The following is a 14,844-nucleotide window of genomic DNA, read 5'->3' on the forward strand; positions in this document are numbered from 1 at the left end:
TACAGAATTTAGTTTGAGTGCAAGGCTTCAGCTGTTGGCCTTATCCCATTGTGGCGTGTTTAAGGAAGGCAGTGAAGGTGTGTAGTGAAAAGTGAACGTCCATAAAGAGTGTCATAAACTGAACAAATCTCAAAGCTGTGGCAAATGCTTGACTGTGTGAAATATGTTCACTTGATTCGTGTCAAAATCATATTGAGGCGCCATGGTGAGGGGTGGTCTTGTTTTTGTATAGCTATGAGCCTACCGAAAAAGCAAGGTGATTAGTTTTGTTTCCATGTTTGTTGCCATTTGGTATGTGTTTTGACTAGCTCGCATTGAATCTGTTAACGGCCACTTAATGTTAAACGAAGGGGAGCTCGAAGTAATTAAAACCAGGCGCCAAGGGGGGATTGTTGACTGCATTCCACGACCACCAGGTGGGAGCGAAGACGACCCCAAAAGGTGAAAAGAACACACTGCAAAGAGGACCTATTTTTTTTGGAATTAATTTACATGGACCCACCTGTTAATGACTATGTATGAACCGGGACAATTAAAAGCCGAAGACAGGATTGTATGCGTGCGCGTCTTGGTTGAGCAGAGACTCCCGGTGCACCCAGCGCTGTTTGCTTGCTTTTTGTTAATTTAATAAATATTAAATTTAATTGGAATTTTGTTTTATGCAAAATTATTTCTCACAACTGGAATCCAGTGTGGTGGTGTTAAACCTCTGTAAATATGTGCAATGTGTGTGTAGACCTTCTCTGTCCAGAAGTTTTACATGAAAAATGCCAAATAATTTTGGCTGTGAGCTGCCAATATGGCTTGGTGACTTCTCATTTACAGCAGTTTTATTTGCAGGTGACAGTTGGAGTTTATGATCCATGTAACTTATCCCAGTATCCTGGATGGCCACTGAGAAATTTCCTAATCCTGACAGCCCACAAATGGTATCTATTTTATTATTTCCCACAAAAATTATCTATTAGTTGATATCAAATTAGACATTTCCCCTCCCATGGCACTGTATTCTTATCACCCACCTGGATTACACTTCTAACTTTGACATGATTCACCCTCAGTGATTCTGATTTTGTATATTACTGTTTTTTACTTCTGTCAGTCACAAATTCCTATTATTCCTAATCTTCACACACGTGTATGTACCTGGAAATACATGCTTCAGATCCTGCTAATGCCCTCTACCTGTTTCTTTTCTTTAAAGTATCCTATGATTTCATATAGTTAATGAGTGTCAACTAAAGTAGACCTAAATTTTGAAAATCAGATCCTTTTAGGTTTTTTTGTAGTGTACCTTCTTGAATTTTTTTGTTTGGCAGAAGTAGGACGGAGTTTTACACTCTATTTGAGAAATAGTACCATTTAAAGTATCAAATACTTTTGGGTAGCTGTAACAAAAATGTAATTAAGTTGCATGGTCATAGTTTTGACTTTGACATTTTATGACAAAGGGTCAGGGAGAAGAAAATACTCACTTAAGTACTGTGTTTTCTGGGCTGCCAGCTGACTTATAGCATAGAAGGATGTGTGAGTGCCCAGAGAGCTTCACACATTCTGAAATTCAGAGGGTTTTAAGCACGAAATTTCTAATAGTTTGATTTGGGGATTTGAATCAGAAGGAGGAAAAATGGCACAATATTGAGAAGTGAAAGGATCTTACCTGTACCATGGCAAAGTGCATCATTGTTGCCTGACGTGTGCTCTAGTGCTTTTTATTCCTCTAAATATGCAGCTTGTCCACCAGCATTGGATAAATGAGGGAGCACAGGCTGACAGTGTCACTTTTTTAGAGCTGTTTCATAACAAACTGGGTATTTTCACATTGTTTTTATTTATACCTGATAAGAACAAGTGTTCCAGTACTAACCAAAAAAGCCTTATTCAGAATCTGTAAGAGACTAAACTTGTGTGAAATAGTCTTTAAAATAAATCCTTTTCCTACAAAAGAAGTTGCATGTTTCTCTATCTTTTTTTTTTTTTTTTAAATGGCAGGGGCAGCATTCTCCAGTCAGTTGAAGTGCTCTGCTTCAGAGACAGAACCATGCAGGGGGTGAGAGACATAACACACAGCATTATCTTTGAAATAAAACTTCCAGAGAGAGCCCTTGGCCCAGGTAATCCAGTTAAAAACTTAAAATAATTCCCTTTTTTCTTTTTCTCCCTCATCAATCACTGTGAAGATGGAATAATTAATAGTATTAAATCATTGCTTATGCTGATTTATTTCAAATGGATTTTAAATAGATTAATTTTTTTGTTAAATAAATATAAAGGAATTGGTTCCTTCCTAGAAAAAATAAAAGAGAGCATTTAAATTTTTTCTCCTTAAATTATATCTCTAATTTCAAAAAGAAGAGTCCTCCTGGTGTCATATGAAATATAAACCTCAGGCACTTAGCAGTTAGTCTCTTTTATTCTTGCTACATTTGTATGTGGGCCCTCAGCTAGAAAAAAAATGCCTAGTGAATTTATGTGATGCAAACTTTCTGTGTATTTCTGAAATGGTAGAAGCCTGCTACAGAGTGGAATTGTTTCTTCAGTCCCATAGTGAGGTAGGCAGATGTAGGTTAAAGCAATAAACTTGTAACATTAGAATGTAACCTCAGATATAATTTCTGTGTCCAGGAAAGTGTCACAAAATTTCTCTGCCTCATCCAAGAAGTTATGAATACTTTATGTATCATTGATGTGAATTGTTTAATTATTATGTAGTTAGGACATGTAATTCTCTACTGAATTTACAGATGGGGTCTAGGGAACATGAAGAGTTGATTGAACTTGGCATCATCTAGCGAGTTCTGAACACAGCAGTCTGTCTGACATTAAAGACCTGGAGGTGTAATGAGGCATGGTGCCATCTCTGTCCTAAGTTTGAAACCTGTACTTGAAGGTTTAGAAGTTGTTGTTGTTTGTTTTTTTTTTTTTTTCCCAACAAGGATAAATCCAACAGTTTATTTTTTCTAACCTGTGGTATTAAGGCTTTCATTATTTCTTCTCTTTTTTCTTCATATATCAATCAGATTGTCCAAAAGCTGTTGGATGGGAGAAAAACCAAAAGGGAGGTATGGGTCCAAGGATGGTGAATCTCAGTGAATGCATGGATCCAAAAAGGTTTGTTTATTGTCTTTTAAACTTCTATAGTTTCCATTATGTGGGCTTAAGTCATAACAGCTTGAAATGTGGAATGCAAGGATTGTATCTGATAGATAAGAACCTCCAGTAACACAGATACTGGATATTCTTTGGACAATCCTGTTGAAGGTAAGGACTTTAACAGAGCAGTGTGCACTGCATGCAGCAGAAATGATCACAATTTAGCTTAAAATTTCAAATGCTTCATATTTAAAACTGATTGAAATGTAGGTCATAGTGTTACAAGCCTGTGGTTTTCAATGAATTCTGTAACCTTCAGGTTGCTAAATGAAAATAAACCTGGGGTTCAGCCTTTTGGAATTGTTAGTGTGACAGGAAAGAGCTCAGGAAACACGACCATGGTAACTTGCTTTCACTGTCTGCATGTGTGTCCTTGACTTTGGAACACTGTAGGAGTGTGTGGATCTAATGACTATGGGGAACATATTTTACCTATCAAACTAAGCCAATTTTGTCTTGCAATTGTGTCAATTCACAGTATGTTTACGGACACAGATGGTTCATCTAAGGGAATTGAATGTAAGTTGACCTTTACTTATATGCACACTAACTGCTTTTAATTCCCACAGAGACTGTGGGTAACACACCAGCCTTGGCAGTTGTCACCTCAAGTCTTTGTTGGACAAATAATTTACTGGATAGTGCAAAAGTTACATTTGTGATGTCTAAAGGAATGAATCTGAGAAGTGTCATGACCTGATCTGAAGAGAGTTTAGCACCTCCTGTTCTGACGAATACACAGTCTGACACTAGGTTGAACATGGATTTCTTATCTCATTTTCCTTCTAAAACTTCCACAAAGGACTGACCATATTCTTGGGGACACAGTGTAATATTAAGGATGGAGGCAGTTTCTGTCATTAGGTGGGAGTATGCTTGGGTGACTTTGTTTTTCATATTGCTTCTACGATGAACTGTTTGAATTATTTCTCTTCTTTAAAAAATATTGAACTTCTTCAGCTGAAATAAAAGCAATTGCTTTGTTGGAGAAACACAAGAAGTGTTTTGCTGTTTATTTCATGGCATAGGTTAGCAGAGTCATCTGTGGATCTTAATTTGAAATTGATGTGCTGGCGGTTGGTGCCCACTCTGGATCTGGAAAAAATTGTGTCTGCCAAGTGTCTGCTGCTAGGAGCTGGTACACTGGGTTGTAGTGTTGCAAGGACCTTGATGGTAAGTCCTGAGTTAATCTTAAAAATCTCCTGTTTCTCATAAATTCTCTATGGTTGGTTGGGGCTTTTTGAGCAGCTGCCGTGGCACATAAAAGGAAGGTTGTATTTCTTTGTATTAAAATACACGTAATACATACCAGAGGATATTCTAAATTGCAGGAAGGAGGTAAGATCTGTAGCCAATAGAGATAACTTGAAGTTCTGCTAATAGTAAGATTAGTAGATAGTAAGAGAACCATAGCAGAATAGTGATTTGTTTTGAATTTACATAAAACTGGATTGAACAATAAATTCTGAAACAAATCAACAGGATGTTAAGATCAAATTCACACTGAAGCACTCTAAGTCACTCGGCTGATATTTACTCTCAGGGATGTTTACTGCATCCCACTGAATTCAGTAAGGTTTTGAGGGGTTACTGTTAAATGACATATTTGAACAGACCAAATTTTCTTGTTTCTTATTTCCGTGCGAGTACAATGTTGCTGCTGTGAATAGCTTCAAAAGCTTTTTTAGCTTGATCTTTATAGAAAAATTGGTCAGAGCTCCTCTTGAGTTTCTGACATGGCTGAAAAATACATGGCTAAGCCCATTGTACTTAACTTCATTTAAATTGCTTTCTTGTGTAGGGCTGGGGAGTCAGGAAGATTACATTTGTGGACAATGCAAAGATCTCCTACTCCAACCCTGTGCGACAGCCACTGTATGAGTTTGAAGACTGTCTTAGTGGCGGGAAGCCTAAAGCACTTGCAGCAGCAGACAGGCTACAGAAAATCTTCCCAGGAGTGGTAAGATCAGTATTTAAAATGTGTTATTACATTCCATGGAGGGGAACCAATGACTTTAAATAACTATTCAAAGTTCTAATAATTAAGTATGAGTGGGAAAAATAATATGTAGGTGTTATGTTGGTCACTGACAAATCAATAAGCATTTTTCTTCAATTACTCTGTATCTGTTAAACTTTCTTGAGATAATGAATGTTTGTGGTAATGAAGTATAGTTAAGGATCATCTGAATCATCTTGCAGCTCATTGTTAGTGAAGTAAAGTTTTTTTCCTGTCTAGTACGCCCTAAGGAACTTTCAGTAACGGCTGCTTCCAATACTGTGTTTTCCTGCTCTGCTCTTCAATGTGAGTTTAGACACAGTAGTTGTCCCTTATGGGAGCAGAAGGCCTTGAAGGCAGTAATAACAGGATATCTCAACAATACAGTTATGTTTTACACTCAAAATTTGCAATCTAATCTAAACTGATTTTCTACATAAGTGGCAAATGATTTGATTACCTTCCACAAAATGGAAGTAGCAGCCTGGAGAAAGTATCAGTCTTGACATTGGACCACAGTACTCCTCTATTGGGGAGCCTGGTAGTAATAACCTAATATCAAAATGAAGTAAAAGGAACAAAAAGCAAGAATTATTTTTTATGTTGTTTTAGAAGGTTTATGAAGAAAGACCCACCAGTTGCAGCCTTCATCCTCTTTGACTCCAGGGAAATGCATCATATAAACATTATTCAGTGCACGTGTTCAGAAACACCAAATTTCAATGCTCTGTGCTTTTGTTTTGGTTTTAGTTGCATTGATCCTTTTATTGTAATTATTTGTGAAATGACCATGTGATGCTACCTAGGTTTTTTTTTTTTTACATGATTTCTTGCTTTTTAAACTTGAGAAAATGAAAACAGGCATATTAAGAAAGAATGAGTAGTTTAATTAGAAGAAAGAAAAGCCGTTTGTAGAATCCTGAATGATACAGTTTTGCTTGTTGAGATAAAGATCAAAAGTTAGTGTTTAGAAATAACCAAGAAAACAAAAGACCAAGCTGTACTGTGGAATCTTGAGATTGTGATGACGATTAAAAAAAAAAAAAGAGGGGAAAAAATAGTTAAATGTAACTTGCAAAGGAGCTTCCAGTAGTAAGAGGGAACCACTAACAATGCTTGTGTGAGGACATTTGGTATGCATAGGAAAAAACTATTTTCCTGTTCAGTAATAGTGTATACAGTGTGCGACCTGTACTGTATGTAAGGAATTTTTCCTCTGCCACAAATGTTCTGCATCTTCCACTTTTGTCTTAGCACATTATCCCCATCGGTGTTGGGGATCCTCTGTTGTTTCCTCGAGCCAAGGATGGGTCGCATCTCATCAGCCTTTGGTGGGGTTCAAACCTGGTTTCCTAGCTTTGAGGCACAAATGAGGAGAAGGTAGTTCCACAGATCTTGTGTAGCCTTATGATAGAATGTTTCCAATCTAAGTTTTGGTCAAACTCGTTTCTGCAGTAGAATTCATGGGGAAGAGATAGAAGAGGTTATATCTGACTTCCTAAGTCACCAACAGTGTCAGTTAACTAATAAATCAGTGCTTGTGTGCAGTACCAGGGCTTGGTGAGTTATCCATAAATGTGTTATTGATATACAGCATGGATTATCATAGAATGTAGAATCAGAGGATCGTAGAATGTCTGGGCTGGAAGGGACCTCCAAAGGTCTTCTAGTCCAACCCCCCTGCAATAAGCAGGGACATCTCCAACTAGATCAAGCTACTTAAAGCTTCATCTAGCCTGATCTTGAATGTCCCCAGGGATGGGCCCTCCACCACCTGTCTGGGCAACCTATTCCAGTGGTCTGTCACCCTCATGCTGGAGAACTTTTTCCTAATCCCTAACTTAAATCTCCCCTTTTCTATCTTAAAGCCATTACTCCTCGTCCTGTCACTGCAAACCCTTGTGAATAGTCCCTTCCCTGCTTTCTTGTAGGCCTATCTCGGATACTGAAAGGTTGCTATAAGGTCCACTGGAGCCTACTCTTCTACAGGCTGAACAACCCCAACTCCCTCAGCCTGTCTTCATAGGAGAGTTGCTCCAGCCCTCTGATCATTTTTGTGGCTCTTCTCTGGACACGCTCCAACAGCTCCACGTCCTTCTTGTGCTGGGGGCTCCAGAGCTGGACACAGCACTCCAGGTGAGGTCTCACCAGGGCAGAGCAGAGGGGCAGGATCACCTCTCTCCATCTGCTGGCCACACTTCTTTTGATGCAGCCCAGGATTTGATTGGCCTTTTGGGCTGCTGCTGCACTTTGGTGGCTCATCTCCAGCTTCTCATTTCCTAGTACCCCCAAGTCTTTCTCCAGTGGACTGCTTTCTAACGTGTCCTCTCCCAGCCTGTATGGGTAATGTTGATTGCCCCTCCCCAGATGCAGGACACTGCAGTTGGTCTTGTAGAACCTCATGAGGTTCACCTGAGCCCACCTCTCCAGCCTGTCCAGGTCCCTCTGGATGGCCTCCCGTCCCTCTGGCATGTCAGCTGCCCCACCCAGCTTAGTATCATCAGCAAACTTGCTGAGGGTGCACGTGGTGCCACTGTCTGTGTCATTGATGAAGGTGTTAAACAACACCAGTCCCAATACAGACCCTTGAGGGACCCCACTGGTCACTTTTGCCCAGCTAGATGTTGAGCCGTTGACCACAACTCCCTGGGCGTGACCGTCCAGCCAGTTTCTTACCCACTGAACAGCCCACCCATCCAACCCATATCCCTCCAACTTAGAAAGGAGGGTGCTATGGGGCACAGTGTCAAAGGATTTAGCGAAGCCAAGATCAGTGACGTCCGCAGCTCTTCCCTTGTCCACTAATGCAGCTGCTTCATTGTCGAAAGCCACCAGATTGGCCAGGCAGCCCTTGCCCCTGGTAAAGCCATGCTGACTCTCTTGAATCACCTCCCTGTCCTCCATGTGCCTGAGCGTTTCTTCTAGGAGGATCTGCTCCATGATCTCCCCAGGCACAGAGGGGAGGCTGACAGGGCAGTAGTTTCCTGGGTTTTCCTTCCCACCCTTTTTAAAAATAGGGGTGACGTTTCCTTTCTTCCAGTCACTAGGGGCCTCACCTGCCTGCCAGAACTTTTCAAATATTATGGACAGTGGCTTGGCAACTGCATCAGCCAATTCCTTCAGCACTCTGGGGTGCATCTCATCAGGCCCCATGGACTTGTGACTGTTAAGGTTCCTCAGACATTCAAGCACCTTGTCCTCATTAGCTGTGGGAGGGGCTTTGTCCTGCTGGTCCCTGTCTCACAGGCCATCCTCTTGAGAGCTGTGAGGAGAGAAGTTGCCATTGAAGACTGAGACAAAAAAACTTGTTCAGGACCTCATCTTTCTCCTCATCTGTTGTCACTAATCCCCCATTGCTGTTCTTCAGGGAGGGGGTGCCTTCTTTACCCTCCCTCTTCTGGTTAATGTACCTATAGAAGCCCTTCCTGTTTTCCTTTGCATCTCTAGCCAAGTTCAGCCCCAGCTGTGCCTTCGCCTTCCTCACCTCATCCCCGCACAAGTGGGCGGTACCCCTGTACTCTTCCCAGGATACCTGTCCCTGCTTCCACTCCTTGTGCAGTCTCATCTTGTCCTTTAGTCTGGCCAGCAGGTCTCGACTAAGCCCTGCTGGCCTCCTTCCTTCCCTACCTGGTGTCCTACAGCTGGGGACTGTAAGTTCCTGCACTCTACGATAAGTAAAGATTAAAGATTTGCCAGCTCTGCTCCACTCCCTTGTCTCTAAGGACTATTTCCCAGGGAGTATTACTGATTAACTCCTTGAAAAGCTGGACATTTGCTTTTTTAAAATTTAGGGGTTTGACTTTGCTTTTTAACTCCCTGATACCCCGTAGGACCGTGAACTGAACTAACGCATGGTCGCTGCAGCCCAGGCTGACTCCTGTCTTGATATCCCTCATGAGCTCACTAGCGTTTGTGACCATCAGGTCTAGTATTGCATCCCCTCGAGTAGGGGTGTCTATTCCCTGCCTCAGGAAGTTGTCATCAAGGCATGGAGTCAAGGCACAGGAGTCTCCTGGATTGCCTGCCGCTCTCTGTGCAGCTTTTCCAGCATATATCAGGGTGGTTGAAATCTCCTAGTACGACAAGAGCCTGTGAGCATGATGTCTCTTGTAGCTGAAGTAAGAAGGCCTCATCAATAAGCTCCCTTTGATCAGGTGGCCTGTAGTATATACCAACCACAAGATCTCCTTTATTCTCTCGGCTTCTGATCTTTACCCATAAGCTTTCAACCTTCTCATGACTGTTTTTAAGGGACAGCTCTTCACACTCCATCAATTTTTTAACACAAAGAGCACCACTGCTGCCCTTCCTTCCAATCCTGTCCCTCCTGAACTATTTGTAGCCATCAATTGCTACGCTCCACTCATAGGATTTGTCCCACCAAGTTTCAGTCATGGCCACTATGCCATAACCTTCCTGTAGCACGGTAGCTTCCAGCTCTTCCTGTTTGTTGCCCAGGCTGCATGTGTTGGTGTAGAGGCACTTCAGCTGGGCTGCAGGATACGCTGGTGACTTAGATGGGTGTCCTTTTAATCCCCTTTTAACACCTTAAAAAGGTGTTCTTTGACTAATAGCCTTTTGTTTTCCCATTCCACTAGCCCTGGAATATTATTCTGTTGCCTATCACTGATGATCCTAACATCACCACCCCCTTGCCCATTCTCTTCCCCTTACTAGACAGGTCTCTTCCCTTTGATACGAGCATTTCTGGTGCCATGTAGGCTCTCCTGTTGACAAAGAAAGCAAAATTGTGGTGGCGGCACCAGCCTCGGAGCCATGCATTAATAGATGGGATCTTTTTGTTTGTGTCAACGTTATTGCTTTCAACTCGTAGAATATTGGAGAAGATGAGCTGAGCCCCAGATTCCCTTAGCGGCCTCCCTGAAGCCCTGAAATCTTTTTTAATTGTTCTTCTGCTATGTGTAACTGCATCTTCACCTCCCACATGGAAGAAGAGTAGGGGGTAGTAATCTGAGGACCTTACTAGGCTGGGAAGTTTCCTAGTGATGTCCTTAACCTTGGCTCCAGGGAGACAGCAGACTTCCCTATGAGGCGGGTCTACCCGGCACATGGGACCTTCTGTTCCCTTCAGAACAGAGTCACCCATAACAATTATCCTACGCTGCTGCTTTTTCTGTGTGGTGGTGATAGAGGGAAGGGGCTTTACTAACTGTGTAACCATCTTCACTACAGTTAGATTTTTGTTCTTAAGTTTTAAGTTTTATGTTTCTGCCACAGCTTTTTTTGAGGAGATAGTGACAGTGAAGGCAAAAGCTCCTGCAGTCATTTCCCAGTGTCTGCTGGTGATGCAGAGCTGTCCTTCCTGGGAAGCAGTGGAGCTTCCTGTTAGCAACAGACTAGATCACTGTGGACTCCACATTTTTCCCCTTGGAAGTGGGGGGCAGAGGGAAGAAAGGGGAAGAAAAAACAAAAGTTGCATCCTTTGGCATGGTTATTGCAGCTATCACCCAGATTCACTTTCCCAAGCTGCCGTATGTGTCTCAGAGACATTTATGTTTAGAATGTGTAGTTCACCCTTCTGGTTATTTGGCTCATCTGGATTTGTGAGTTGCGTGTGTAATTGGTCTGTCCAAAAGCACATTCACCAACCTTCCTTTCCTCTCTTCCCCTGTAATTTTATGTTTGATTCATCTAGCTTTTAAATTTTGGCTTTTAAATTTTTGGTTGCTTACAGCACAGCAACAGGCCAGGAGACTTTGGCAAGACCTGTGCTTCTGTAACATGTATGAAAGGCCTGTTATTCTCTTCCAGCAGATGGCTGACAGATTGTGTTAGCAGATTTCCAGATGAGTGAGTTAGTTGTTTGCATTTTGTGTATATGCTTACTTGGCTCTTCAGCCATTTTCTGCTCAATATGCCTTGCCCAAATACAGAGTTGGAAGAGGCATATGTTGCTGCAACAGGAACAGGCTCTTTCAGCATCTGCACAGTGAAAGTCTCCAGACATCCAAGCGCTGGAGTAACAAGTCTCAGAAGTGATTTTCTTCTATATCAAGTTCACATACGGCCAGTCGAATGACAGGAAAAGTATTTGAGACTATTGTTCTTCTCTTAAACAATTTAAAACAAAGAGGAGAATGGGTGATACTTCACATCTGTCTTACTGTAATTGAATCGGTTTTCAATAGCAGAGATACAAACTACACCCCGTTAACATGTTATGTGTGGAGTGGCTGCAAAGGTATTCCAGGACTAAGGTTTTATATAAATTGAACATGATCATAATCATATGTAAGATCCATCTGCTTTTGTACTGATGTTTGTAACCTTTGGGATTAGGACCAGTTCAGCTATTCTCTCATAGTGATTTGCCAATTCTGATAAGACCTGCTGAGAGACTGGGTTTGTTCATTCAGACACCGAGCCACCTGCCCACGGTTGGTCTGCTCTCATGACCCAAACCAGCCTGTTTGCATTGAGCTGCTCTGTCCTGGGTGAGTGCAGCAGCACTGACACCCAGAGAGGTGGCAAGATGCCACTCTGCCAAACAGTAACTGGATTTGTCCTGTACCATTCTGTATTGAGCTTTATAGTAACACTATGGACTCACAAGGTCATCTTTTTACTGTGTTGTTTTGTGTCTGTCTCCATCCAGAGTTCAGAAGGCTATAACATGAGTATCCCTATGCCAGGCCACCCAGTGAATTTTTCTGAAGTAACCATGGCACAGGCTCGGAAGGATGTGGCTAAACTTGAGGAGCTTATTGATGCTCATGATGTTGTTTTCCTACTGATGGACACTAGAGAGAGTCGATGGCTTCCTGCTGTCATTGCAGCCAGCAAGAGGAAGGTATTGTGCCATACCTTGCTCATATCCTTGCCACTGTACTTCAGCTCTTCCATATTAACCATATCTTCTATATATGTGTATAAAAGAACTTTATAACAAATGGAACTATTTGACCAATTTTTATATGATTATGCAGATTTTTTTCTTTTTTTTTTTTCGTAGCCTCAATGATTCTCTATAGGACAAAAAGAGAATGTTGAAAAGAGGAAATAGAAACTTGTATCACAGAATTATACAGATTGAAGGAGACCTCTGCAAGTGATCTGGTTCAACTTCCTGTTCAAAATAGGGCCAATGTGCAGCATGTTGCTCAGGGTTTGTCTGGACAGTATCTTTTGAGCATCCCCAAAGATATATGTTACACAGTAATACTAAGAAATAATTTCATAATAAGAGAATCACAGTAAGGACGACTACAGATGTTACAGTGATGATTGACAGACACGGCATGTGAACTGTAGAAACTTGTCAAAAACTACATCTTATCTCAAAAGTGAAAAGTCAGACAGTGAATTCTGAACTTAAAAAGAATACCAACACTTTTTTTTCTGTTAAGGAAAACCTCTTTATGGTTAACTTTTATTGTCATATTGAAAAATGTACTGTTGTGCTGAGCCAGTGCTCCAGCTATTTCTGCAGCTTAAAGGTAACATCTTCATGTTACATGCAGCCCTCTCGCTTCATTTTTCTTTGTAATACATGAAAAAAAGATTGTGAATTCTTACATTAGAAAACAAAAATAGTATCTGGAGCTTTATAGATCATACTCTGTATACAAGATAAGTGAGACTGTAAACAAAGTGCTTATGTAGTCAAAATGTTAAAACATCTTCCGTGGTCAGTATACAGATGTGGTCCTATGAACCAGGCTGAGAAATGAAACACAAACTTAACAGAATTTTTCCAGGAGAGTAATCCAAACTCTTCCTGTAGAAGAATATTCTAAATCACACAGGATTCTGAAAGCAGCATCTTTCTCCAGGTTAACACAGTGTCGAAAGCAAAGTTTTGCTGAACACTTATTTCCCTTCCTATCGTGTCATAGAACATAGTAAAACAATTCAAGTAAACTTGGTATTTCTTAATTCATTTAAGAATTTTGCATTTTTATGTGTGCTCACTTAATACTTCCATTTTCTGATTTTGTGCTATTTTAAGCTTTTAACATGTCAGCTTAACCACTGCACATCTGTGTATTTTGTGGCATAAATGGAGTGATGTCCACAGCAATTTAAGTTGTGAACTTAACATGAGAGTAAAAGAAAACAACACGTGACACAGCTGAGTCAATGTTATTTGAGCTTTGGTTTTTGTATTTACTGCCTTCTGTGATTTTTCAGCTATGACAACTCTAGTTTCTAATAGTTGTTAATGGTTTCCTTTGTTTGTGTTGGTATTTATTTCCAAAAAACAGCTGGACAGTAGAAAGGAGGAAAAAACACAGATTTGTGGTATTTGCAACCTAGTTTTATCTTATAAATTCCAAGTATGTTCCACTTTCTCCTCAAGTTTATGTTCATGTGAACCTAACTAAATTTCCTCTGCACCTGCTTTGCAAGCAGGTTTTTCACAAATCAAATGGTTCTCTTTTTTTTTTTTTAAGGCAAGATTTTCAATTTTCTTTAATTCTTTCCTTATTTCAAATAGTTGTCTGATCCTGAGCACTAGTCTTGGATGTCTTTGTAGCTCAAACGAACTTCCCTATGCCAGTGCAAAGATTTGTTTCCCTTTAGTGTGGACTTCACTAAGTGCAATTTCAGGTGTAAATGAGTGTATGTAACTTGATGAGTTTCTGCTTAACCCTACTGACTGTTCTGCAGTTCACACCTGTGGTTTTTTAGAGGTCTTTTAGCTGTTTAAAACCAGCACAGTGTGTCGGCCTGCCTCACAGCTACTTCATTTTCCTAAGATGACGTTGATGTAAGTAGGTGTGGTTCTCTGTGGCTGAATAAGCACAGCGTGGAAAATCCCAGGATGTCCACACTGGTGTCTGCTTTGCAACCTGCTTCATGTTGATAAACATTAAATGAGCTCTTCATGTGTGAATTCATATGACAACTGCAAATCCATCTGAACATGAGGAAGAACTTCTTTGGTGTGAGGGTGGCAGAGCCTGGAGCAGGCTGCCCAGAGAGGCTGTGGAGTCTCCTTCTCTGGAGAGATCCCAAACCCATCTGGATGTGATCCTGGGCACCCTGCTGTGGGTGACCTGCTGGAGCAGGCGGTTGGACGAGATGATCTCCAGAGGTCCCTTCCAACATCCATCAGTCTGTGACTCTGTAATTTCTATGTAAAATATTTGCATATGAAGCAGTGATATTTTCTTTTATATTTTACTGGCTGCAGTCATTATTGTGTAATTTTTTTTGCATTTTGCTATATCTAAATCATTGCCTATAAGTTTAGTAAAATCTCATTTATTTGTTTCATGATATTATGGTCATAATGTTTATAGCTTCACATTACTCTAAGCACTTGTAAGAAACTGAAGAGGAAGGGGAAAATGATGACAGTGTAATTGTGTATCACAGCTGCTTGTGCTCCCCATGTGACTAAACAGATGCATATGAAGACCATAAGTAATCATTAATTGCTTTCTTCACTGAGCAGAGTGGATTTTTTTGGGTGTTTTTTTTTTTTGGATAACAGACTTGTGTTTCATTGCTTTGTCACATGGGAGTGTTTAATGAGTCATGTTTCAGACCACAGTGAACTGAAAAGACTACACGCAGTTTAAAATGACACAAAACTTTGTTACTGATAGCCACTGCTGTACTTAAATGGCACTTGGAACATTTTAGCCCTTGGAGAATATGAATGTACAGAATATGCAGCAAACTTGAAAATCCATTCTGAGCTACCACCAAAATTGCTTTTTTTC

General features: G+C 40.8%; 1 protein-coding gene across 1 annotated transcript in view; it reads left to right on the forward strand.

The window, feature by feature from the left end:
• Positions 1–308: 308 nt before the first annotated feature.
• LOC103779497 (ubiquitin-like modifier-activating enzyme ATG7) overlaps positions 309–14,844 on the forward strand; it is a gene marked incomplete at its 5' end in the record, with an annotated part of 86,739 nt that continues 72,203 nt past the window's right edge. The window contains 7 exons of the mRNA XM_008947122.1: positions 309–416; positions 737–929; positions 1,993–2,114; positions 3,021–3,111; positions 4,182–4,326; positions 4,955–5,113; positions 11,769–11,963. Of these exons, the coding sequence (XP_008945370.1) occupies positions 309–416; positions 737–929; positions 1,993–2,114; positions 3,021–3,111; positions 4,182–4,326; positions 4,955–5,113; positions 11,769–11,963 (1,013 nt within the window). The remainder of the gene's footprint in view (positions 417–736; positions 930–1,992; positions 2,115–3,020; positions 3,112–4,181; positions 4,327–4,954; positions 5,114–11,768; positions 11,964–14,844) is intronic.

Source organism: Merops nubicus, unplaced genomic scaffold (genome assembly GCF_000691845.1).
Source record: "Merops nubicus isolate BGI_N331 unplaced genomic scaffold, ASM69184v1 scaffold2679, whole genome shotgun sequence".
Lineage (NCBI taxonomy): Eukaryota > Metazoa > Chordata > Aves > Coraciiformes > Meropidae > Merops > Merops nubicus.